General features: G+C 30.0%; 2 protein-coding genes across 2 annotated transcripts; both read left to right on the plus strand.

Annotated features, from left to right (window-relative positions):
- The first annotated feature begins 2014 nt into the window (after nt 1-2014).
- Nucleotides 2015-7747, plus strand: LOC145035585 (uncharacterized). Its single transcript, XM_078984112.1, has 6 exons — nt 2015-2033; nt 2120-2309; nt 2533-2590; nt 2668-2797; nt 7199-7256; nt 7642-7747. The coding sequence occupies exons 1-6, from the start codon at nt 2015-2017 to the stop codon at nt 7745-7747; spliced, it is 561 nt and encodes a 186-aa protein (XP_078840238.1).
- Nucleotides 7748-10191: 2444 nt separating this feature from the next.
- LOC145036659 (mannitol dehydrogenase-like) lies at nt 10192-12002 on the plus strand. Its single transcript, XM_078985125.1, has 5 exons — nt 10192-10340; nt 10538-10651; nt 10764-11277; nt 11369-11522; nt 11592-12002. The coding sequence occupies exons 1-5, from the start codon at nt 10243-10245 to the stop codon at nt 11801-11803; spliced, it is 1092 nt and encodes a 363-aa protein (XP_078841251.1). The 5' UTR covers nt 10192-10242; the 3' UTR covers nt 11804-12002.
- Nucleotides 12003-12606: the final 604 nt, after the last annotated feature.

Here is a 12606-nt window from a genome sequence, read left to right on the forward strand (position 1 = left end):
ATTACAAGTTATATACAATAAATTAGTGGGATCTACCTAAAAAATATGAGTGAACCATTTAAATCTTTTTGACAAAAATATATATAATAATAAATTAGATATTTAGAGCCTTTTTCTATGTTTTAATAGCCCAATGTTTTTAGGTATAATCCAATATGCAAAGCCCAATACAAATTAATTTAAAAAAAAAAAAAAAAAAAAAAGTTAAGGTGTCTCATGAACAGCTCATCAACAGCAGAACAATTTTGACAATGGCATCGGCATGAATGCTTCAACTTTATTCAAAGGGCCGATAATATATTCATACTATAACCATTTGGCACTTGCCTTCCATAGGTATATTTCTCAATTACTCAATTTTATGAAGTTTGTCATCTTGTGAATTGTGAACAATATATTAATTTTGTTTATTTTGGAATTCTTACGTCACAAATGGTTAATCGATGATTTACAATTCCCAAATCACAAATCTTCACAAATCACATGAATCGCTTCACTTTTAGGATTGTTAATTACTTAATTTTCGATTACAAATATTTTAATAATATTGAATAGTTGATGTTTTTTTTTTTTTTTTTTTTTTTTTTTTTTTTTTTTTAATTGCTTTATTCCATGATTCTAATTCTAAATAGGCTTTTTTTATTGTTTCTAATTTTCAATGTCAATTGATTATTGGATTGTTGTATTTGTTTGAATATTTGATTGTTGTTTGTGAATTGTTGTTTGTTTCAGAAATTCAAATCAAGAATGTATTTATTCAAGCTTTTTAAAAAGAGTGATAAAAATACAGTAGAAGAAGATAACGAAAATTATAAGCATGTGAGAGTTGATTTAAGTTCACTATTTATTGACCTGACAAAACAACCAGATAGGGAATATTATCATGTGAATCAAAGAGATAAAATTAGAAGAGCATAATTGCAAAAAATGACCTTTCCAACCTCAAAACTATAAGTTTCCACAATGTGCTTTTGGAGGTAAACAACGAAGATTTAAATATATCTTGGTTTGATGATAACAAATATTGGTTAGAATATTGTATAAAAGAGAATGCCGCATTTTGTTTATATTGTTATCTATTTAAATCTGATATACCAAACCAAGGTGGATAAGATCATTTTGTGAAATGTGGTTTCAAAGCTTGGAATAGGAAATCAGGACTAGATGATCATAAAGCTGGAACTGTAGATATTATTGTTGTAAAAAGTGTCAAATTTTGATGAACCAAAGGCGATCCATAACTACTGCTTTTGAGAAACAAACTACTTTGCAAGAGAAAGAATATCGTATTCGTTTGAATGCTTCAATTGATTGTATTAGATTTTTATTGCGTCAATGATTGGCATTTCGTGGTCATGACGAGACGGATGGCTCATATAATAAAGGTAACTTTCTTGAACTTTTACAATGGTTAGCTGATCGATGTAATGTGGTAGATCGTGTTGTGTTAAAGAATGCTTCAAAAATACCCAATTGAAATGTAGTAATATCCAGAAAGATATTGTGCATACATGTTCAAATGCAACTATAAATGTTATTATGGAAGATCTTGGAAAATATTTTTTTGCAATTTTGGTAGATGAGTAACGTGATGTTTCTTGTAAAGAACAATTGGCATTAGTATTGAGGTTTTTAAACAAAAAGGGTAAGGTTGTAGAAAGGTTTGTTGACCTTATACATGTTAGCGACAGCTTTCACACTAAAGGAAACCATTTATAATATGCTTTCAAAATGGAATTTAAGTAATACTGGCATTAGAGGGCAGGACTATGATGGTGCTAATAACATGAGTAATGCATTTAATGGATTGAAGACTTTAATTATGAATGAAACAAAATTTGCATACTTTATTCACTGTTTTTTGTTCACCAATTATAGTTAGCCCTAGTGTTTGTTGCAAAAAAATCACACGAAGGCTAGTGATTTCTTTGATGCAGTTTCTCAGCTATTAAACATTATTAGATCTTCCTACAAGCGATGAGATAATTTAAGAATAAAAAAAGCAAATAAAGTTATGGAAGCATTGGTTAAAGGTTCGCTTTATAATTATACTAGATTTATTATAAAAATATTTTGTGGCTATGTTATTCCAATTAAACTTTTATATGGTAAATTTTAGGGGAGCTTGAGAGTGGTACCAGTTTGAACCAAGAAGTGGGTAGCAAACGACCATCTACTCGATGGGGTTCTCATTTTTCATCTCTATTAAATATCAAGAACATATATTCTTCCATTTGTGAAGTGGTTGAAGACCTTGGTAGAGATAATAGTGATCGTGATCGTAAAGCTGAAGCAATTCGCATCATAAGGTTATTAAAATCCTTTGATTTTGTGTTTTTTCTACACTTGATGGTTCATATCTTGGGAATCACAAATCATTTGAATACAACATTACAAAGAAAAAGACCAAGATATCGTAAATGCCATGAATCACGTAAGTAGCTCTAAAAAAGCAATTCAAGAAATTAGAGATGTAGGATAGGAACCACTTTTAGGGAATGTTACTTTGTTTTGCGATAAACATGATGTTAGAATTGTAGATATGGAAGATGAATATTATGATGGATTCAGTCGTCGAAGAGGTTCACAGGTTCGTAACGTTTGATATTACCAACTTGATTTATTTATTGTGTTTTGTCATTATCATGTTAAAGATTTTTTTTTCAGGTTAACAACTTACATCACTATCATGTTGATGTATTTACGGCGGTGATAGATATGCAACCTCAAGAGCTTAACCATCGCTTTAATGAAGCCAACACGAAATTACTTCTTTGTATAGCTTGTTTGTGCCTGCGTGAGTCTTTGAAAGCCTTTGATTTGGATAAACTAATGGAAATGGATATACTTTATAGGGAAGACTTTCAAACATAATATGATCTTCAAGTTCTTGAAGTTGATCTTAAAAATTACATTAAGAATGTGCGAGAAGATGAACGATTTAATCAATTGAAGAGCACTAGAGAACTTTCCGAAAAGATGGTCGAAGCGCAAAAGCATATAATATATCCTAAGGTTTACATTCTCTTAAAACTTGCATTGATCTTACCTGTTGCGACAACGAGTGTGGAACGCACATTTTTAGCAATAAAGTTGGTAAAGAATGATGTACGCAACAAAATGAGTGATCAATTTTTAAGTGATAGTTTGGTTTAATATATTGAAAAAAATATTTTAGATAGTATTAGTAATGATACAATTGTGAAATTATATCAAGCTATAAGACCTCGTCGAATACAATTGTAAGAACATAATTTTTTTTTTTTTTTTTGCTTTTACGACTCGGCCTGATTCGAACATACAATAATATATATATATATATATATATATATATATATATATATATATATATATATATATATATAATATTTTCTTATTTTATTGGTTTAATTAAAATAGTGAACCGTGTGGTTTTACATTCTATACTCGCCACTGCCTCATCCCATTTCATTGATGACTCATGAAAACTGCAAAGCCAACTTTTGAGGTAATTACTAATTTTAAAGCTATATGCTTAATATAATACTATATTTTCATTAAATTAAATAGAATTTCATTTGTATACTGGTAGGTTTATATATATGCATTGTCCCCATATGGAGTAGAGCTTATATATAAAATTATCACCTTTAAATTTTGATAATTGTTCAACAAATGATTGCATGATTGAATTGATGATACAAAAAAAAAATCTCTGATAGATTGATTTTAGGTAGAGAGTTGTTTCATATGCGACGACATATATTTTGAATTTAGTAGTGAGAAGTGGATGTATTTCTTTAGGGGATTGAGGAATTTCTTGAGAGTGTTTCTTTTTGGACAACAACACCAAAAAGAAAAGATACATTTGGATAGAATGCAAAACAATCAGGTGTTAGTTGTCAAAAAAATATCCATTGATTGAAAAACACGTTGGAATTTAGTTGTGAGAAATGGGTTGGATTTATTTAAGGATTGTTGGTGGAAAAATCTAGTTTCTACTAGAATTTTTGCTGGAATTGTGGAACTTTTGCTAGAAAATTTCAGAATTACACCACCCAGGTTCCTTTTCATATTTTTATCTTTAATTTTGTATGTGGAATGTATTTGTATGTGTATGATGCATGTATGTGTTTTTCCATGTGTATTTTTTGTATGTGTGTGTGTTATTTATATGTGTATTATTTGTGTATGTGTATATATATGACTTTTGAAATTATATATGTAATTTCTATGTATGGAAAAAATGAAAAAATTAGGTTGCTATCAGGGGCGGATCCAAGGGGTATCCTGGGGTAGCCCAGGATACCCCTCAAAAAAATTTCGGTAGTGTAAATTTTTTAGAAAAAAAATCGTTTTATGTAGTGTATATATACGCATCCATTCACTTACAAGCACAAACAAATAGTTAATTTACTGATTAAGGTGTTGGCTTAATGAAATAAAGGTCTTAGGATCAGTTCTTGCTCCTTACAAATCCTTTGTTTACATATCTTTTATTTTTCCAACTATTCTATTCTTTTATTTTCCCAACTATTCTATCCCACATCATCAAACACAATTTTCATCTATTATATAAACTTGTTATCCTCATGCTTTATTTGATATCTACTTTAAGTCCACATCAATTGAAGTATAAAAAAAAATACTTCAACTTTATGTTTATATAACAATACTTGAAGTTAGCTAACGATTCGATTAAGGTTTGGGTTTAAAACCAAAACCAAACCAGGAAACCCAAGTACAAATTGAAAACCGAAAAACTAAACCAATGGTATTGGGTTCGGTTTGGTTTAAAATTTTCAAAACTGAGGCTGTCGGTTTTGGGTTCGGTTTTAGGAAAAACTAACCTGACCCGCCCCATGCTCAGCCATTGCGGTGATACCCAGGGAAAAAAATAGGATACCTCTTTGCTTTGAGCCAGGCTCTGCCACTGGTTACTATAATGGAAAAAAAAAAGTATGATGTGAATATGTAATATGTGGAAGAAGCATGTTTATGTGTATTTGTATGTATAATGTTTGTATTTGTGTATTTAATATATGGAAAAAATGAAAAAAAAATGATGCTATAATAAATATGTAATATGTATAGTATGTATGTTTAAATGTATTTATCTATATTCTAATTTGTATGATGTATGATGCAATAATGAATATGCAATATGTGTAGGAAGCATGTTTAAATGTATTTATATAGAAAGTACGATGCTATATTGGAAAAAAAAATGAAAAAATAAAAAGTTTGTGTATTTGTATGCAACTTGAAAAATAAAATGCTATTTTGATATGTTGGTAATAGTTTAATATGTTGGAATTTTTCATTTTGGTAGTTTTTGGAAAGTACGATGTTATTATGATATTTTGGTGATATATTTCGCTTTTTTTTTTGTAGTTGGAAATGCTGCAAACAATACTAAAGGACCTGGCTTGTTCTACGACATTGGAAGACTGGTTTCGCTTATTGTTGCCACGAAATGATAACGAAGGAAACAATGAGAGTGATGATCACAAATAGATACTTTGTTAGGATTTTATGAAATGTTTTGTTTGAGTTAATATTTTGGATATATTGCATTTTTTTAGATGAATATTTGGACCGGTTGTGTATTGGCTAATATTTTGGATTAATATTTCTGCAAAATTAAGTTTTCTAGCAGCTTGTATGCATTTTATAATAGTTATTATAATTTTAATGTTACACTAAAAAAAAAGGAAAATGTTTAAGCGGCGATGCCTTTAGCAACGATACTTGTGTATTAGTGACAATAGAGTATTAGCGGCGGCAATGCATTAGTGGCGACAGCTAGTATTTGCGGCGATAATTTGAGCAATTGTGACAAGGCAACAACAACGATCCTTTTGCGGCAACGTGTCGCCGCAAATAGCTTTAGCGGTGACGACCTTACTCTTTAGCGGCGACAACCTTTGTCGCAGCTAATGCTCTCATTTCTAGTAATGATAGTATTAAAGTGGTATTTGTTTTTCTATGAATAACGGTCCCAAAAACATTTCAATATTTTTTCATACTAAGGTATCAGTTTGAGCATGGCACCTTCCAACATTACAATATATATATATATATATATATATATATATATATATATATATATATATATATATATATATATATATATATATATATTTCAAATAAAAACATTAAATAAAATAAAAACATGAGAACACTATGTTTACGTAATAATTCTATTATGAATTTTATATAAGTGTAGTATTATACTTCTTCTCTCCCAAATTAGTTGTCCAGTTTTGACTTTTGAATTTTTCTTTCTTCAAATTAGATCATAAATATTTTTATTTGTGGTATATATTAATTGATAAAACTTATAATAATAAAAAGACATTTAAAATACAATCCATTCACATATTTTTCATCAAGTATTATCTATAAAAAGAAAAATATTTAAGGGCAAAGTTGAATAATGAAGACTTGAAAAGTTAATTGCGGACAATTAATTTGGGATTAAGGTAGTAGTGAATTATAATATGAATATTAACGTATGAATTATATATATGCATTAGTGAATAATAACATAAAGTTGTAGATAAAAATTTCATAGCATAACAATAACTTAAAAGTAGTGATCTCATTTTCTTATTTTATTGAATGTTTTTATTTGAACCATCATCATCATCATCATCATCATCATCATCTCTCTCTCTCTCTCTCTCTCTATACTTCCACTCCTCATCGGAAAACATATTAAAACTCATCTTTTCCACCTTTGTCGACCCACTAAATCTTTTGATTTTTTTTAATACAAACTAGGTCATTAATCATAAAATTAATACAAAATGAAATAAAAGATTAATTACGTTTGATATTAATCTTAAATTAAAAAAATTATCAAAAAATATGATATATATATATATATATATATATATATATATATATATATATATATATATATATGAATGATAATTTGAGAACTCATAGTTTCATAAGAACCCGAAAAATAAAGGTGGAGCGTTGGATCAAAAAATTTAACGACCTAGATCAAAGATGACATATTTGTAATGATGTCCACCTGATGGACTTACAGGTTTGACTGTATTTGTTTTTTAGCTTGTATTCGCTTTGTGCAATGATGTCCACCTGATGGACTTACAGGTTTGACTGTTCCACCATTAGTCTATCCTTAATCCTTGTAAGTGAGGTAATTTTTTTTTTCTAAAACAAGATATGGTTATTATAATTGCAGAAAAACTATGGAGTGGGCTTGAACATTTTGGATTTAATTGGTTGATCAATGCTGATAGGTAAGGGCAAGTTATCTTTAGAAACTTAAAGTTATCAAGTTGATGTGCTTATTGATTTCAAGTGGCATAATTGGAATTATGTAATGTGGTGTTGTGTTTATTTGATAAATTTGCTCATTACACGGTTGTAAGTTAGGTTGAATATCCTTCGTTGGCTGATTTGAAGGGGCTCCTTTTAGACATAATTGCACAACTTATGGGTGCTCTATCACAAATCAGGTGATTAGTAAATTTGGTCAATTTTTTTCTTACTATGTTTTATTTATGCCTAAGACTGAAGTGCATTTTAGAAGGAAGCAATGCGTGTTTGTTTATTTGTTTATTCAACATTAGTTTGTGCAACTAAAATTCGCCTCTAATCACTATGTTCTCTTTTTCTTTTCAGGGTAGCTGGAAAGGTTTGCAAGTTAGTTGGATGTGGTACTGTTGTACCTATTCTTGAAGTTTCTAATGATGATCTTTCTAACATTGTCGACACAAATGATGAATAGATATATGTTCGAACTGGAATCTGTAATCGTCGAGTTCTTACAAGTTGGTTTGACTTAATGCATAGAATAACTTAATATGAAACTTGAGGCGAATGAGTCTTTCCCAATTCCCATTAAGTCCCTAACTTTTTAGAAATTTGTCCTCATCTTGGCCACACAATAACAAGATTGTCTTCATGTTCAGCCATATGAGAGAGATTGAAAGAGAACATTGTATAATGAGTTCAACACTTTAATCTGGACAACTATGGTTGCTTCTTTTTTTACTTAGCTAAATTTATAAAAAGTTCAACGTTGTAGTTACTTGTGATTCACATGTAAATCACATATGAATTACATATGATTCACATGCAATTCACATATGAATTGCATGGGATTTACATGTAAATCACATGTAATTCACATATGAATTACATGTGATTCACATGTAAATCACATATAAATTGCATGCGATTCACATGTAAATCACATATGAATTGCATGTGATTCACATGTAAATCATATGTAATTCATATATGAATTATATCTGATTCACATATACTTCACATATGAATTACATGTGAATCACATGTAATTCACATATGAATTGTAATTTATATATGAATTACATGTGATTCAAATGTAAATCACATATAAATTACATGTGATTCACATGTAATTTACATATTAATTACATGTGATTCACATGTAAATCACATATGTATTTTTCTGAGTGTTTTTGCATCAATCAATTTCTTTTTAAATTTCTTGTAGACTTGGAAGAAATTGTGGTGAATATTGAAGAGGTGGAAAATGATAAATTGAAGAAAATATCGAAATATTGATACGGAGACATGAAAACACTTTGAAATTTTGTAGCATTTTTTTTGTTTTTTTTTTTATATTTTATTTTGTATCGAATAAAATACTTATTATATTATTTTTATAGATTAGTAAATAAAATAAATTTTCTTATAATTTCCTTACAAATATGTATATGAAATATGCATTTGTAAAAACATGTATAAATGTACCTAAAATGTTGATTTTTTTGGTTAAAAAGTTATAGTATTTATTAAATATTCCAACTTTTTTTTATAAATTTTATTGATTTTTAATTGCTTTTAAAAAAATTGGAGTTTTAAAAAAAATATTTTTTTTCAAATTAAAAAAAAAAAAATCATGTTTTCTATAAAAAAATTAAAAAATCTATACTTTTTTTAAAAAAATTGAAAAAAATGCTATTTTAAAAAAAATTAGATAATTTGATTTATTATATAATTTTTTAGACATTTCTATTTTATTTACAATAACAAAAAAAAAAAATAAAAAAAATTAACCATTAAATGATATTGACAAAATTACGATCATTTCCTTAATAAATTAGTTCTGATCTAACGCTCAACTTTTACTTTTTGGGTTTTCGGAAAACTATAATTTCTCAACCGATCTCATCCCTATATATGTGAGCATCTGAGAAACAAAAGTTACACGAGAATTATGAGAAATAAACTATTTGATTTTTATTTGGCGAATGGCATTTGATGTTATAAAACTAATATTTGTTTGAAAAGCCGACCGAAAAGCGCCTTGATCATTCGTTTATTTAGTGAATGAACTTTAGTAAACAATCCCAAAAAAAAAAATCTTACAAAATATTTTTATGGAAGATTTTTTTATGAATTATCTTATTTTTGTATTATCTAATGTTTCAAAATCATTTTTGTTCTTAAAAAAATGCATTTGATTCATTTTTTCATTTAATTTTGGTTTCTCAATGGATCCAAAGCTTATATATAACTAAATTAAAATTAATCTAAATATAAAACAAAAAATAAATAAATATAAATAAACTTAAAAACAAACCTATAATGAAACTTTAATTATCATTTATGTCATCAATCTATATTGAGCCTTTTTGGATGTATTTTGTCAACAATGTAACAACCTACCTCCTTTTTATCTCTCTTCATAACATATTATATATATATATATATATATATATATATATATATATATATATATATATATATATATATATATATATATATATATATATATATATATTTATAGAATTACTTTATCTTCAATAACATTATAGGATAGGGATTAAATTTAATAGTGTAAACTCTCTCACCCCTTTACCATTTGTCTCAATCCGTCCCTGGGACGCATAGACAGTCGCCAATTGTAATTTGTTATGATAAAATAAAAATGTAAAACACATTGAACGAGGTAAAACAACATATCATTAGGGGCCATGCAACGTTTGGTGGTTTTATGCTTTAATGGCTAAATGATTTCGAAGTTATCGATCATTATTACTACTAGCTAGAAACCGGGGACGTCCTCTCTTTCATTTTCCACAAAATACGCAAAGCGGCATGACCATTTTGACGAGCAACCAGCTATAGCTTAGCTCATACCAAAGGCCAGTGTTAATCATCAGCTATAAGTTTCTCATATAAACACTCTCTTCCTTCCATTCCATACGCAGCATCTATCTAAGCATCAAAATGGAGAAATCACTAGAGACAGAGCATCCCATCAAGGCCTACGGATACGCTGCCAAAGACACCTCTGGAACCTTCTCACCCCTCACCTTCTCCAGAAGGTACACATCTCACAGACCTGTTACTCGTGTTGCGATTTTAATTTGAGGATTGAGAAAACAAGTATACTTATAAAGTTATAATATTAGTCTTATCTTGTATCAACTAAATATGATGGTTGATCCTTTGACTATTTCTTTGCATATATCATTCTCAGTTTTTCTGTTGATCATGATTATGATTAATGAATTTGTAACAGAGCTACAGGGGATAACGACGTTAGATTCAAAGTTTTGTATTGTGGAATCTGCCATTCGGATCTTCATTATGCTAAGAACGAATGGCTTGCGTCTACTTATCCACTAATTCCAGGGTACGTACAACTTGAATCGATATTATCTCTCTCTGTTCGTATTACTTGAATCCATTGTTCGCTTTATCTATGACAAACACTAACACACACTGATTTTGACACAAAAATGAAGGCATGAGATTGTGGGTGTCGTCACCGAAGTAGGAAGCAAAGTAGAGAAATTCAAAGTTGGTGAAACAGTTGGCGTTGGATGCTTGGTGGGATCATGCAGATCATGTCAAAACTGTTCTAACAATCTTGAACAACACTGCCCCAAGATGATCATGACCTATGCTTCGACTAACTTCGATGGCACACTCACATATGGTGGCTACTCTGACCACATGGTTTCCGATGAGCATTTTGTGTTGCATTGGCCAGACAATTTGCCACTTGATTCCGGTGCTCCATTGCTATGTGCTGGGATCACAACTTACAGCCCCCTCAGACACTACGGACTTGACAAGCCTGGTATGAAGATCGGCATCGTTGGTTTGGGTGGGCTCGGTCATGTTGCAGTAAAGTTCGCAAAAGCATTTGGTGCTGAAGTTACAGTTTTCAGTACCACACCGGAAAAGAAGCAGGAAGCACTCGAAGTACTTAAAGCTGATCATTTCATTGTTAGCAAAGACGTGGAGCAAATGAAGGTGATGATAAATGACCAGTTGACCACTTTCTTTTATATTTGGAGCAAATTATTTGCTTAATTAACTTTGGTTTGTTGATTACGCGTTGTAGGCTGCTACTGGAACACTTGATGGTATCCTAGATACCGTTTCTGCACCTCATCCAATTGCTCCGTTTATTGATATCCTCAAAACGGCTGGGAAGCTTGTTCTTGTTGGTGTGCCGGAGAAACCACATGAGTTGCCAGCATTTCCTTTGATCTTAGGTAATTACTCGTTTTGAAAATGGTTGTTTAGATGTTTGAGTTCAAGAGTAATGGGATAAAATTTTGTAGGGAGGAAGATTGTTGGTGGTACTAGCATTGGAGGACTGAGGGAGACTCAAGAAATGCTTGTTTTTTGTGCCATGCATGGAATAACATCGGATGTAGAAGTTATCCCGATAGATTATGTGAACACCGCCATGGATCGTCTCTTAAAATCTGATGTTAGGTATCGGTTTGTGATCGACGTTGCAAATTCAATCAAGGCTCCACTTCAAACATGAGATGTAGAATCTGAAGTTGATGAAGGTTTCAGCTAAACTTGGTTGTATTTAAAGACTTGTTCAATATTATGATAATAGTTGTAACTTGTAACAGAATAACCAAAATGATCAAAACCATCAGGATTTTATTTAATAAAATTGTGATAAAATGGTGTTGTAACACAACTTTATGAATAATATCAGGGAGATAATTACATCATATGTGGCTGACACGATGCAGTTAATTAAAAGAGTGTTAATGATCGTGTGGTTGATAATGGCCATGCTTGGAAAGTTGCGTTGGTCAGTCGAGTTTTCTTCATGACATTATTATAAATGAACAGATCGCTCTCCTTAGAGTATTATTTATTTTGGAAGGCCTCGATCAATACATTGCGACTAATTGGTTTCTGATTAGCGGAAGATCCAACCCGGAAATCAAATCGGGTGCCTAGTTGACTGTTGACTATCATTGATTTTTTACCGTTGATCTTGGATCCAATGGACAACCAAAATGTAACCACCCAAAAATTCTATATTATGAAAATATATATTTGGTATAGATATGGCTAAGAGTGAACTTAAGTTATGAAACAATGATGTTTGGTAATGCAATACATATGTTTGTATACTTATGGCATTGCACCGGAAGGTATATCATGTTTAATGAATGATTAGTTAACGAAAGTCATAATTCACTATGAAACGATTTTGTAGATATAAAGTTTGTCAAAAACGGAGATCATGTGAGAAATTTATGGCCGTTCGAAAAGTACACTGCAATTCAGAAAAAGTCAGCAGAAAGTCAGAAAGCGGGAAGCCGC

The sequence above is a fragment of the Lactuca saligna genome, chromosome 3 (genome assembly GCF_052625555.1).
Source record: "Lactuca saligna cultivar CGN05327 chromosome 3, ASM5262555v1, whole genome shotgun sequence".
In the NCBI taxonomy this organism is placed as follows: domain Eukaryota; kingdom Viridiplantae; phylum Streptophyta; class Magnoliopsida; order Asterales; family Asteraceae; genus Lactuca; species Lactuca saligna.